The sequence below is a fragment of the Panthera tigris genome, chromosome A3, assembly GCF_018350195.1.
Source record: "Panthera tigris isolate Pti1 chromosome A3, P.tigris_Pti1_mat1.1, whole genome shotgun sequence".
Lineage (NCBI taxonomy): Eukaryota > Metazoa > Chordata > Mammalia > Carnivora > Felidae > Panthera > Panthera tigris.
In genome coordinates, this window is record NC_056662.1 from 63,670,594 (window position 1) to 63,685,168 (window position 14,575).

Consider the following 14,575-nt stretch of genomic DNA (forward strand, 5'->3'; position numbering starts at 1 on the left):
TTATCATTAGGTTACCTACCTATTACAGCCAAGTATCTTAATATGTTAATAGTCTACTGGTCTGAAGGGCATATATACTACCTAATGGAGCTGAGGTGAGGATAGCTTTAACTTAAAATTTTAAGGTTACATATACAGTATCAAGAGAGACTCCATTAGTGGAAAAAAGCACTCTTTACCTTCCAGGTAGCCTACTATAAAACCACTTTAACAATGAAACTTATGAAACAGGAGGATGGAATATATGAACTTCATTATGGCAAAAAATGCATAATTCTAAAGACCAAAAAAATCACACAGTAGAAAAATACTGGACAGCTTTTAGTCAAGATGGTACCATTAATAAATGGCTAATTCCGAGTCCAGGGCAAGAGAGTAAAAAGTAGGCTAATCAGAAAGCAAGGAAATGCCCAAAGATTAATGGAGCTGCATTAAAAGGGCCCGTCTGTAGAGGTTCCTACATCTGGGACAATTTGAGCATCAAAAAAAATAATGATTAAAACTGATATTACCCTGAAAAATATAAAAATTCAAAGTAAGTTGAAAAACCAAACCAAAACAAAACTCTCCAAACACACTAAAGTGAAAAAAGAGTTCAACAAAAAAGAAAACTCTTCTTTACAAAATAATATCAGCTAATAAATGTAGAAATAATAGAATTAGGAAAATCATTAGCAACCCCAGTGAAACAACTGATCAGGGTAAAGATCATCAACGGTTGTTAAACGTATTAGGTGAAATGATGTTGGGTAACACAGTACTGAAGTAGTACCCTACTGATTACTTAGTAACTGCAAAGGGAATAAGGTCCCTTTATGTATGGAGAACTAGCAATTATTACTGTAACCAAAATTATCAAACTTAACATCATTAATAGTAGGAAAGACTGACATTATAGGTCCTGTGAAATGCAGTATGAAGCATTTCAACTTGAGTAGAGAGTAAACCTAAAGGAAGTAAAAGAAACAAAATAAAGTGGTTTCAGTGAAATTGGTAAAGAAACTAGAGAAGATCAACAAAATAAAAAGTGGGTTCTTTTCGGGGCACCTGGGTGGCTCAGTCGGTTGAGTGCCTGACTGGCTCAGGTCATGATCTCACAGTTTGTGAGTTGGAGCCCTGCATCAGGCTCTGTGCTGACAGCTCAGAGCCTGGAGCCTGCTTCGGATTCTATGTCTCCTTCTCTCTCTGCCCCTCCCCAATTTGTGCTTTGTCTCTCTCTCTTTCTCAAAAATAAAATTTTCAAAAAAAAAAAAAAAAGTTGGCTCTTTTCAAAAGAATATTAGAAATGAAAAAGGTGGTATAACTACAGATATAATACAGATTTTTAAAAATCACAATAAAGTTCTTTGTGTGTATACATTTGAAAACAGATAAATGAGTAATTTCCCAGAAAATAAATGAATTCTAAAAATGGATAAAAAAGGAAGAGCTGTATAAGCCAATAACTATCAAAGAAATTAAGTGGTAATTAAGTATCCTCTTAAAAGAGATACCAAACCCAGTTGCTTTCAAAAGTTGTTTTCTTAAATCTTCAAGGATCTTTTCAAATGCTAAGAAAACAATGTCAACTATTTAAAACTATTCATATTATCAGGCAAATAAAACCTTGAAACCAAAACTGGACAATGACGATAAAAGACAATTAAATATCAATCTTATCATAAAATATAGACTAAAAAACCCAAGAGTATAATGAATTAATGTATTTTTAAAAAGCACAAAATGAAAAATAGTAACATAATAATAAAATCCTATGTGACCAAGTAGGATATATCTTAAGAATGAAAGGATGGTTCAATATTACAAAATCTATTATTGTAATCTAACACAAATAAAAGAGATAAATCTTAGGGCCATTTCAATTAATGCAGAAAAAAATAGAAAATAATCAAGGCACTTTAAAAAAACGATAAAACGTTAATTAAGAATGGAGAATTTAGAAAAACTAGGAACTTCTTTGACTTGATAAACAGTCTCTGTTGTTTTACACTGGACCATATGTAATCTGTAATTAACATACCTGAAGTGTATTCATATTAGTACACACCTTATTTAGCATCTGTGAAACACGTCTTAATAATCTTAATTATATTTACTTAAAATATCTAGCTATATTCGCTATTTTGTTATTCAAAAGTGATTGTTAAACGAAGGGAAGTAACCGTTTCCTATGCTCTCTGCCTCCAATTCCTTTCTTCCTTTTCCTTGCCCTTCTCATTCCACTGACTCTCTTGTTAAGGTCACTGATGGCCACAGCACTGCAAAATACAAAGGTTATTCTAGGTATTCATATTACTTAACCTATAAGCATCATGCCACAGTTGATCACTTCCTCCTCCTGAAAACACTTTTCTTCACCTGACTTCCAGAACACCTCATTTTCACTGTTTTCCTATTTCACTGGCCCTTCTCAGTCTCTTTAATGGGTTCCTACTTCCTGGCTTCCTAACATCAGCATGCCCTGGACCATTTCTTCATCTACAGTCTGCACGAATTCCCTTGATGATCTCATCCAGCCTTGTGACCTTAAATGCTATTTATATGCTGAGGACTCCCAAATTTGTATCTCTAGTCTGAACTTTCCCCTGCATAAGCTGAACTTCTATATCCAACGGACTTGTTCAACATTTGCACTTTGGATGACTAATAGGTATGTCAAAAAATGTCCAAAACCGAACTTCCAGTCTCCCCATGTATCCTCTCTCCCAAAAAAATCTTGTTCTTCAATCACTCCCATCCTGATAAATGACAATTCTGTCCTTCCAGTTGCTCAAGCTTCAAACCAGTCTTTTCTCTCTTGATACAACCAAGTGATCTGCAAATCCTTTCAACTTTTAAGATACATCTAGAATCTGACCACTTTTTCTCTTGTACTGGAACTACTCTGGTGGTACTGTTATCCTCTCTCCTTTGGATTACTGCAAAAGCCTAAATGCTCTCTGCTTCTGCTCCTGTCTTCCATAAGCTATTTTCAACAAAAGAGCTAGCATGAGCCTAAAGTCAGATATCATTTCTTGACTCGAAGCCCTCCAATGGTTTCCCATCTTGCTCAAGAAGAAAAGGGAAAATGCTTGCAATGGTCTACAAGGTCCTAAAGGATCTTGTTTCACTACCTTGCTGACTCCATCTACTACTATATTCCTCCCACACCCACTTAGTCTGAGCCACACTGGCCTCTTTGATATTGCTTGAACATGACTGGCTTGCTCCCAACTCTGCTTCTTAGAACCTGCTATGCCCTATGCCCAAACACCTCCTTCAAGCTATTTCTCAAATGTCACCTTCTCAGTTGGGCCTTCCCTGACCATCCTATTAAATAACAACTCTCCCTATCTCAGTATGGCCTATTCATTCTTTCCCTGTCTTATTTTATGTTTCACTGTACCTATTGCCTCTGACATACTTTATATTTTATTCATATACTTTTTCGCTCTTCTCTCTTCTCTCAACTGGAATAAGCTTCATGACGGCAGGGATTTTTGTTTCCTCTGCTCACCGCTATATACCCAATTGCTAGAATGGTGCAGAGTAGGGGTGCAACAAATAATTGCTGAGTAAAATGAAACAAAGCATAAAACATAAAAATTAAAAAACCCATTTAAATAAGACATCATAAGCAAAGTGAAAACACATAGCACAGAAAAGATACAGAAAAGATACCTACAGCACACAAGACAAAGGACATGTAAATACCTCTTATGAACCAGTAAGAAAACGAAAACTCATTGGAAAAATGGTTAAGGGACGTGAACATGCGATTCAAGAAGACAAAACGGGTTAATGAGCACAGAAAAAATCCTCAACTTTATCACTAATCAGGACACTGAATATTAATGACACACTCGACATACTGATATATTTACCTGTTGGAAGGGGAAAAAAGAAAAGGTCTGATAATATCAAGTGTTACTTGAGATACAGACAGAACTCTCATATTCCTGGTTTGTAAGCTGGTTTTATCAATTCAGAAATTAATTTGATAAACATTAGCATGTGAATGTAATCAGGAATTCTTTTATTTATTTATTTTTAAAAGTTTACTTATTTTGAGAGAGACAGAGACAGCATGAGTAGGGAAGAGGCAGAGAGGGAGAGAGCGAGAATCCAAGCAGGCTCAGCACTGGCAGCGCAGAGCCCAACATGGGGTTTGAACTCACAAAACCGTAAGATCATGACCTAAGCAGAAACCAAGAGTCAGACACTTAACTGACTGAGCCACTCAGGTGCCCTCCCTACAATCCGGAATTATATAATAGTTAATAGCACAATTAAATGAAGTATGGTTTTTATGGCCTAAACTCAGTACCTATATATGGATAACTCTTCCCAAATTCCACACTCAGATATCCAACTGTCTATAGAAATCTCCACTTTAGTAGTAAATTATATCTATTTCTTCTCTGTCCTCACCCTTAAGATCTAAGTAACAGAGTATATACTTGTGACTATGACCTAAGTCCATCTGAAACGTAATGATGCCTAGATGTGCTTTGGAATTTAATGATTTTGCAAAGTTAATACGGTGCCTATCCTAGTAAGTGTGTGTGTGTGTGTGGGGGGGGGGGTGGTGGGGGACACTATCTTGTAATGAAACACAGATGATTTTGGAGCAAAACATCTATTAAGTGGGATAAAAACTATAATAGCTTTGTGTCAGTTTGTGGGGGATGGGGGTAGAGTTAAAACAACTTCTGTAAGAGGCTTCTGAATTTTAAAATGCAAACAGAAGAGGGATTATCAACCTATATTCTCTATTCCTCTACTAAGATGTCCACAATAAAATGTAACCATCCTATAATGAAGAAGTTTGAGTGATTCTAGCTCTTTAATCTTTCCTCAAATCTACTTCTCTCCATTCTCATGGCTATGGCCTTAGGTTAGACTCTCATCTTCATGCATCTGAGTTCCCGGCAAGGCCTCCTACTTCCAATCAATTTTCTGCAGTTCTGTCAGAGTGATTCTTCTAAAATGCAAATCTGACTGCACCTGATTTTCAATGGCTTTCTGTTACTTTTAGGATGTAGTTTAAACTTCTCACAAGATTTACAAAATTGTCTATACATGTTCTGGCCGCTATTTACTTCTATTGGTTCATTTTTGACCACTTTGGCTACACTACTTGTACAGATGCCCTCTCTAGATTTGAAGCTTTTACACATGGTGCTCCTGCTGCCTGGCAGGACCTTAACTACATGATCATTTCTTTTTTTGTCTAGCTCAATCCTTTATTTCGGGAGGTAGGTTCAATAATTATATTGCAATCCACAGAATGGCATTCTTAAAACTGACGTAGGCCCATATTTATGGGGACAGGCATTCATTTAATACTACTGTCATGCAATGTTTCAGAAACAGGGAAACAATATTGAACAAGATAGGAATGGACCAAAACCCTTTTGAATGTTACATTTTATTTTTTAAGGTTTATTTTGAGAGTGAGCAAGCATGCATGTGCAAGCTGGGGAGGGGCAGAGAGAGAATCCCAAGCAGGCTCCATGCTGGGTGCAGATGCCGGGCTCTAACTCATGACCATGAGATCATGACCTGAGCTAGAACTGAGTCTGATGCTTAACTGATTGAGCTACCCAGGCGCCCTATGAATTTTACATTTCAGTTAGGAACACAAAATAAAAAGGGAAAATGACCAATGAAATAATTAGAGTGGCAGGAAGAAAACAAAGCTAAAGTAGAAAATAACAAAGCGAAGAAGTTACTTTGATCACCATAAGTGGAAATGTACTTTCTTAGGAAGTACCATTTATCAAGACCTAAAATAGGACAAGAAACTAGACATGTAGAAGTGACCTAAAGGGAATGCCATGTACAGGCCCTAAGATGGATGGGAAAGAGCTGTATTCTTTGATCTGGGATATAATCACCGCAGCTTTACCAAGGTGGACGGGGAGCGAAGTGACATGAAATAAGACAGTGTAAAATGCTACGGGCCCTTGGGGGACATGATTAGAAAACTGGATTTTATCTTTATGTAGTAAGAAATTCTGGAAGGATTTTAAGTTGGGTACGGACATCATTTAATTTATATTTTAAGATCATTTTTCCAGTTGTATGGAAAATGGGTTGGAAGGGAAGAAGAGGGCAAACAAGGAGCCTGTTTAGGTGGCTTTACTAGCAGTCCAGGTGAAAGATGGCTATAAAGGTAATGGTATGGACAGAGAAAAATAGATGCAATATATATATTGGAGGTTGGTGCAGTGTTTCTGAAAGCATGTCAACATGATGGCATATGGGATTTGGGATATGTGGACATTTTATTAGAAAGAATAAAACTAGCACATCAATTTGCACATCATTTACTGAATTTATTCCTTGGAATAAGAGAAGTTGAAGCTAAAATAATTAAGTAAACAATAGCCTTGGTGCTATTGAGATATGGCAAAAATCATGAAGCCTGTTTGGGATACAGTATTAAGTGAAGTGATGGCAGGTAAAGGAACGGGAAGAATAAAAACTTCTGTGTTTCCAGTTGTGAACAACTGAGTATACAGCAATGAAAAGTAGAACTGGGTTGGGGAAGTTCAACTGTGGAAAGTTTGTTGCAAGATGTTCAACTGGCAAGTGTTAATTAGGTAGGCTGCAAAATACTGTGTAGCAGAGGGGAGTCTGGGATGAATAACTGCTACGATACTTAAATCCATACGAATGGATAAGACTGCTTGAGAAGAAATTAAAGAGAGAAAAAAGGGGCAGGACTAAGCCCTGGGAAACTCCAAAATGTAGATGTCCTATGAAAGAAAAGTTAGAAAAGAAGACTGAAGACAGGTTTGTAAGGGGGGGAAGAAAACCAGGAAAACATGGAGTCAAGAAGCAAACACAAAAGAGTCTTTCAAGAAGAGATGGTCAAGTGTATCAAATTTACTGAGAAAGCCTGTAAGAGGAGGAAAGAGAAAGGTCTACTGGGTTGAAATACGCTCCATCATTGGTGACACTGACTTGAGATTTTAAAGGAGGAATGGGAGCCATACTCCAGCAGGTTAAAGAACAAATGGACTGTGGAGAAAATATGAAGCTGTACCTACAAGGCAATGTCACTCTGTGAATTACTACAAAAAATTGTGAGACTACAATGTTCACTTTCTTTTCTTGCTTTCCGGAGTTTTATTTTTAAATTAAAAAAAATGTTTATTTATTTTTGAGACAGAGAGAGACAGAGCATGAGTGGGGGCAGGGGCAGAGAGAGGGAGGGAGACACAGAATCCGAAGCAGGCTCCAGGCTCTGAGCTGTCAGCACAGAGCCTGATGCACGGCTTGAGCTCAGGGACTGTGAGATCATGACCTGAGCTAAAGTTACACTTAACTGACTGAGCCACCCAGGTGCCCCTCCTGAGTTTTACTTTAAAATATTCCCTTTCTTCTTCTTTCTGATGATGTTTCAAACCCTTTAGTAATTCCTACAAATCACAGGTCAGAAGTGCTAGTGAGGATATCCACTACCAAATTATCTATCTCAGAACTATTGCAGGATTTGCTATAATCTGTATTGTAGAAACAGCCAGCATGTTTAGTCAAAGGATTTAGCATGTTCTCTTTTCTTATTTGGTTTTCTTTTTGTATCTTGTTCAGCTCTGCATGATCAAAGATCTTAGGAATTATTCTAGAAGGCAGAGCAGAATGCTGTAGAAGATAAATGTGGTATCTGGTTTGATGTTGGTCTTTGACTATTACTTGCTGCTGTAGGAGTATAATGGACTAAATTCAACTTGCCTTCTGGTACTGTTGAATGGAAAGCTAAGGGGCACCTGGGTGCTTCAGTCAGTTCAGTTAGTTGAGCATCTAACTTTGGCTCAGGTCATGATTTCATGGTTTGTGAGTTCAAGCCCCACATCAGGGTCTCTGCTGTCAGCGCAGAGTCTGCTTCAGATCCTCTGTCCCTCTCTCTCCGCCCCTCCTCCGCTTGCGCTCTCTCAAAAATTAACGGGGTGGGAAAAAAAAAAAAAAAAAGGAAAGCTCAGGTACCTGCCAGTAAGAACTTCAGAACTGAATGAATTCAATTAGGTTTAGATCAGTAACAGTTGGTAACCAAGTGTCTCTAGATCCTAAATGCAAGTCTGCTGTCAGTGTCAGGCTGGGAATTTCAGAATTATCTGAGAAACTTAAAAAAAAAAAAAAAAAAAAAAAGGAGGAAGAGGAGGAAAGACCCCAGCCATAGAGATTCTGATCCAGCAGATGTGGGATGAGATCCAGAAGTCTGTATTTTTAAAAAGCTCCCAGGGACTTCTGATACACAGCTATACTGCAGAATATGGTTGGTACTAAAGAATCCCAAATGTATAGGGGATAATTTGTTGTTAAGGTTAATAAGGAAGAGCTACAGAATCATGAGACTATAGCACCTGGAGGACTTTTAGACTACTACGTTGAAACTCCCTTTCTTTTTCCATTCAGGAAGATTAGAATCCTGGCTAGTTCACAGACACACCAGTCATAGACAGACCCCCTGACTCTGGCATTTCTATTACATATGCTGCCCCTCTTATTCTTTAGTTAACTTAAACAGGTCTTTACCTTAAGGTAAATATATATATTTATTTGTAATTTGCCTACAGACACCAACAACTCTTTTTTACTTTACTGTACCTGTAGGAGTGAACAAAGTTGGAACTGAGTGGAAGCTTGCTGAAAGAAGAAAATGTGCATTCTTGTTTACAGGTCTCCTCACAGCCTCCCCAGGTCCCCGGGATCACACAAGACAGGGAGCACAGCTTTCAGATCTTATCACTTCTCAGAGAAGAAAACGGTTGATATATGACACATGAAAGCAGGACCAGTTTTTCAGGTTGGAGAGTTACTAAAAGAGCTACTTTTCTTGCAGTCATTGAGTCAGGTTAAAGTTTCTAGGTGACAGGAATCTGGGAAAGAGAACTGAAAAGTTGCCTCAGGGACAAACGGAGGGAAAAAATAGTCAACCTCCTGTTCAGGGTGTGAGCTCATCTCAGCTGTCACTTCACTGGTAATTCCTGCCTGCTATTTATAAACTAAGACTCAAGAGTACTAGATGACAAAATGTTCTAAGCAAAATGTAAACTAAGATGTTCTATAGGTCCAACATTTTTCCAACAGGTAAAATTTAAAAGTTTATTTTTCTTAAGTAGACGAAAGCTGCAGACACAGGCACAAAATAACGAAATGAAAGGCATAAAGAATTTCTGAGTAAAGAAAGATGCAAAATGCTAAACTAAGCCATGACACTATAAAAAAAAAATTTGAAAGATTAAGACAAAGAGTAAAAAAGTCTAGGAACTACAGATAAAAAATTAAAAGCAAAACCAAACAAAAAACAGACAAAAAACCAAAACCCACATAAGAGCCCACAAGTATGAACTAAGAGCAAATGTTAAATAAAATAATTGAGCAAAAGAAGATGAAAAAAAAAATCATTTCTAAAATGAGAAGCCACTCAAGTGTCCACCGATAGACGAACGGATAATATGGTATATAAATATACAATGGAACATTATTCAGCCATAAAGAGGACAAAATTCTGATATATTCTACAACAGTTACATGAATTATCTAAAACAGGCAAATTCATAGAGACAAAGTAGATTAAAGGTGACCGGGGACTTGGAAAATGAGGCAGTGGGGAGTTATGGTTTCATGGGTACATTTCTTTTGGGAGATGACAGGGATTTGGAAACAGTGGTAATGGTTATACAACATTGTGATTGTAATTAATGCCACTGAATTATACACTTAAAAGTGGTTAAAATGGCAAATTTTATGTCACATACATTTTACCACAATAAAAAATGAAGTAGCCAAAACAGACTAAAAAGAAAAAAATCAGTACGCAACAAAACAATTTAAACCGGAAATTAAAATATTAAAATAATATGCTGAGTTACTGCAAGAGTATCACCCCCAAATATAATTTAAGGAACCTAAGGAACATAACAAGTATACGGTGGGGGAGGTATGTCAAAGTGGCATCAGCATAAATAGTTTCATCCCAAATGAGTAGGATGTCCACATAACTTACCATCATAACCAGGACATTTTTGAGAGAACACTATTAATAATTACACAGGGACAAGAGGTGTAGATGGGGCCTGTCCCAGGCAAATTGGAATGTGTGGGAACGCTCCCTACAAGGGCTATCAGATCCTCAAGGTTGTGGTCAGGCCCATAGCTTGGGGTCTGGTGAAAGTACAATAGTCTGAGAACATCTTCCTGAAGGACCCAAGTGGTCAAAAGTCCAAGTCTTTTTTTTTTTTCTTTCTTTCTTTTTGTTTGTTTACAAAGAACACACAATTACATAGAGTTATGGAAGCTTACAAGTTCGGGATTCATAAAGCAATTAGTATATTATTGGATTTTTTAAAAAGCTATTATGGTATTCTAGGCATTTCGGGAAGGTGAATTATACTTTGAAATGCACGCATAGGCATAAGATTTCCTAAGCTGAACCATTTTTCATTAATATACATCTTTATATATTACATTACAGCTCTATAAATGCGTGTTTTCACACTTATATTGAACTATACACAACTGAGTTTTAACATCATAAAAATCACACTAGAATTACTGAGAAAATTAGTAACTGATGGCCTATCCATTCTTTATTATTAAACTAAAATTTATCTTAATGACCTATAAATAGGTTAACTTAAAAAGTCCATACCTTACATGAGAAGCTCCGACTCGGGATGTTCCTTGCTAACTCTGATATCGTGGGTTTATCCTGCAGACACTTGGTTAGGTGACATTTTTTCAATTTTATTCTATTGTAATAATGATCAGCGAAGTTATAGTGATTCAAGTGCTGTTTCTGCATGCATTTCCCAAGGCGAGGAATACTATACTTCAAAGCCTGGAGAAATAATTTGCTCTTCTGCTGCATGATATCAGAGCCCCTGGTTTATGCTCCCTTTGGGGCTGTCAGCACATGATTTCACAGTAGTGGGTTCTCAGAATATCTAAGATCCGCAGTTCTTATCCCTCCCCTTCAGGGCCATCCACCCCTCAGGTTATGAATAACTGCAGACAGCTGATAACTCAGGTTAAAAATACCTGAAAACTTGTATAAGTTACAGTTTCATTCAAATGACACCTCTTGGCAGACGTGACTTAAAATGTCTCATTTGTAAAGTCAATCCTATCAGGGTCAAACTACGCAGCACTGATTCTGGTACACATGAGGCAAACTAAAAAACAATAACAAAACAAAACAAAAAACAAAAAAATAAAATAAAAATTTGCAAACACATAGACTTAATGGCATCTTCGGAACTCTTGAGGGCTTTACAAGGCAAAATGGCTTTGGTCTTACATAATTTAGAACATGTCTCCGGTGTGTATATTAGGAAAAAGCCTAATTACTTAATAAAGGTAGGGGAGTGTTGAGTGCTTGCTACGTGCCAGACACTTTTATACACTTTGTCTAATTTAAACTTCATAAGGACCTACCGATAGAGTAGCTATTGTAATGTTCATTTCACAGGTGAGCCAACTGTGGCTCTGGGCGGTTTTAGCAAAGTGCCTTGGGTCATTTGGACAGTAAGTAGCAGAGCAAAAAGTCCAATCTGGCTGGCTCCAAATGTTAGACCTAACAATGGACTTAACGTTAAAAAGGTGTTGAGCTCTTTAGTTAAAACAGAACAAAGCACATCACTTTAGGATGAACAAATATAATGTGAGGCCGCCTCTGGTTTCTGTTGAAAAGATGGTTCTTATTAAACCATCAAAGGCTCGTATTTAAGAGAGACACCTGGGTTCAGATCCTCACTCGGGCACTCACCACTTGTACCTCAGTTTCTTCATCTGCAAAACTCAGATGATGACATCATTTACCTTATGGAGTTGTAAGAATAAAATTACAGAATTCATGTTAAGATCTCAATACAGTGCCTGGCATGTAGTGTGCACTCAATAAATGCTTGTTACTATTATTACATTAAAAAATCTAAGTTTCTTGCACACTGTTGAATGTCATCATGGGAGTCTTCCACAAAACGCCCCTCGGTATCAAAGATACACTATTGCGTCAGATTTACTACAGATTTGATCCGCTTCGACGATTCCGCCCCCCCCCCCCCCGCAATCTCTGTGTCGCAGCAAAATAACGGGCGAGTGGGGATAACAGATCAGCAGCCAACACTAACCACCTCCACCTCCCCGCCCACCAAGGTCCCGTAACAGGGGCCTGTAAGGCCCTAAGTCGTTATATCCATGCCAGAAGCCTCAATCCATCCATCTTTCATCCGCAGGGAGAAGACAGTATGCAAAGATAAGGATTGGGGGGGGGGGGGACGAAGGGGTGTTCCGGGAGGACCTACTCGTTTTCCCTGTGCAACTCTCCACCCCAGGGATGAGACGGCGTGAATGAGAGAAGGTCAGGGGAGGTGGCAGCATGTGCCACGCAAAGAAGGGACGCCAAGCAAAAAGCGACTAGGGGGGGCTGACGGGTGGCTGGGTGAGAGAAGGAAGGAGAGGACCCCGCCCCCGCCACGGTATGCCTTCCGTACGTACGCAAGTTGAAGGACAGTTGGCCGGGCTCTAGACACCGAAACGAAGGAGGGCAAGTCTGAGAACCAGAACCTTTCAGGAAGGAGCACAGGTGTCACCTCAGTCGCGTCCAGCCGAAGTCTGCGTTCCGCAGCCCGCAGAACGACAGCCAATCCAGAGCCGCCCAGAGCTGGTTTGCAGCACGCTGATCTACGTAACCCCAGTCAAACACCAGAGCTAAGCGGATTTCGCCATTTTTATTGTGGTCATGAATAGGGTCTCCTCCTGGGTTTTTTTTTTTTTTAAACTCTCAAAGTTCTAAGACTTTTGGTTCTTTGCTAGTCTTCTGTGATCTAGATGAGGCAGGGGACAATGGGAAAAGAGGAGCCGGCGTCCCATTAGTTCTGCCACAGCTCCTTACCTTTTGGTCTGCCCTCACAAAAGATGGCCGCCAGCAAAATGGTGCAATGACGCGAGCCGCGCTGCCCCGGTTGCCAAGGAGACGCGAACACCGGAAATGCGGAATTCGGGGAGGGCGCGCGCGCTGGGGCGGTCGGAGCTCACAGGTCCTGACTGGGAACCAGTAGGCAGGTCCTGGCAGGGGAGAGTTGTGGTCGCGACGGCGCGGGGTATAGGCGGGTTTAACGGGATGGAGTCGCGAGTCGCGGATGCCGAGGCCCGCGAGGCTCAGAGTGCTGCGGCCGAGGGCCCAGCAAGCGGCGATGCCTCTCAGAGGCTTCCAGTCTCGGAGCCCTTGGGAGCTGCCCGGTGGAAGCTTCTGCGGCAAGTAAGAGAAAGCCCACTCACCTCACCTTTGCCTCTGGCCACTTCCCTCCCGGGTTAGCAGCGAGCGACCGGTAGAGTGTCTCTCCTTTTTGCAACTCTGGGAGTTCGCTCGTAGTTTTGCCGGGAGCCACGTGAGAAGCGCCCCCTTGCTTCGATTAAAGGTCCCACCAAAAGGGAAGAATTGGATTGGGTGGGGCAGGGAGGGGGCAGCCAACACTGAGTTCCTGGGAAACTCAGATGGAAGTATAAGATCTTTTTTTGGACATTTGTTTGCATCTCGGGGACTCTTCTCTGTGCTCACCAATCCAATTGGTGGGACCGCCGCTCCCCATCCTATGCTATTTTCTTTCTTGCTTCTGTTTTACTTCTTTCCCCAGGTTTCTTCTCCTTGCTTCTTATCTCCCAGCCTCAGTCTGGTTCAAGTCTGGCCCCTTCCTCGGAAATCAGCGTGGTTGACTGTGTTGGGACTGTGAAGTTGCACGCGGTGTCGGTACAGCGGAGAGTGGAGGGTGTATCCAGAAGAGCTGCTTCTGTCTTTGGTGGCATGTGAAAGTTTCGTGTTGATCTTGTAGTTTGAAGTGATCAGCAAGATTCTTGGTGCCCAAGGTGGACTAGTCCCGGTGTGTTGGTTTGTTTAACGGCGGTCATTTTCTAGTACTTTAGAGTTGCTGCTGTTGGTAACTTCAGTTGTACACAGGTTTGACAAATGTCTGATTTGACATCGCCGACCCTCTTTCCAAACTGCTTGAAGTAAAATCTGTTTATTGTTTTGCACACCAGTGTTAATCCTCTGCCTGAGCTTTTCTCCTGAAAACTTGACTCGAGGACATTTTCCACTTCTGACTGTTGTATTTCGAGAAGGATTTCCCACCTACAGCCACTTGGAGATTGTTTGCAGCTGTCTCAAGTCACTTTTTCATATAATGTCATGACGGGACTCAGAGATCATTTCTTTGCTGATGCTTTGAAAGTGTATCCAAAGCATTAATGGTCTGGTTTTGTTACTAATATTACAAAATTATAGGATATTAAATGCATCATTCATAGATCATTCTCATAGGAACTTTCTACAGTGAAATAAAACAGCAGTTAAAGTTGAATTATCAAAGTAGTAAATTAGGGCATTAAATTAATCAAATCTTATTGTGATAATTTCAGTGTTTCTTAGTACGGTAAAAACTCCAGCTGACCAGCACATATGTTCATTCTGAATTGCTGTCTACATCAGATCAAGGACAAGCTTCAGCTATGGCTACCATTTGAACTCCCCACATACTTTATTTGACATTTAATGTTTTGGTACACATGTGTATTTTGCTTAGAG

The 14,575-nt window shown here is 39.7% G+C and overlaps 2 protein-coding genes across 13 annotated transcripts in view; one reads left to right on the plus strand and one right to left on the minus strand.

The window, feature by feature from the left end:
* PREPL (prolyl endopeptidase like) overlaps positions 1 to 14,575 on the minus strand; it is an 84,684-nt gene that overhangs the window by 69,922 nt on the left and 187 nt on the right. For 4 of the 10 annotated variants that reach the window (XR_006215679.1, XR_006215680.1, XM_007097845.3 and 1 more), the window contains exons 1-2: positions 12,490 to 12,896; positions 10,643 to 11,165 (exon numbers count right to left, since the gene is read on the minus strand). The exons of 1 other annotated variant lie outside the window; for it this stretch is intronic. Coding sequence is in view for 4 of the 9 variants with exons in the window: in XM_007097845.3 (XP_007097907.1) it covers positions 10,643 to 10,861 (219 nt within the window). In the remaining 5 variants the exon portion in view is untranslated. Of the gene's footprint in view, positions 1 to 10,642; positions 11,166 to 12,489; positions 12,897 to 13,272; positions 13,352 to 14,575 lie in introns of those variants that run through there. 5 more of the 10 variants (XM_007097846.3, XM_007097847.3, XM_042981304.1 and 2 more) reach the window with 4 other exon arrangements.
* The window catches only part of CAMKMT (calmodulin-lysine N-methyltransferase), a 403,961-nt gene continuing 401,468 nt past the window's right edge, over positions 12,083 to 14,575 (plus strand). Inside the window, exon 1 of one of the 3 annotated variants that reach the window (XM_042981308.1) lies at positions 12,083 to 12,237. In XM_042981308.1, coding sequence (XP_042837242.1) covers positions 12,190 to 12,237 — 48 coding nt within the window. In that variant the 5' untranslated portion in view covers positions 12,083 to 12,189. Of the gene's footprint in view, positions 12,238 to 13,050; positions 13,253 to 14,575 lie in introns of those variants that run through there. The other 2 variants (XM_007097849.3, XM_007097852.3) reach the window with 2 other exon arrangements.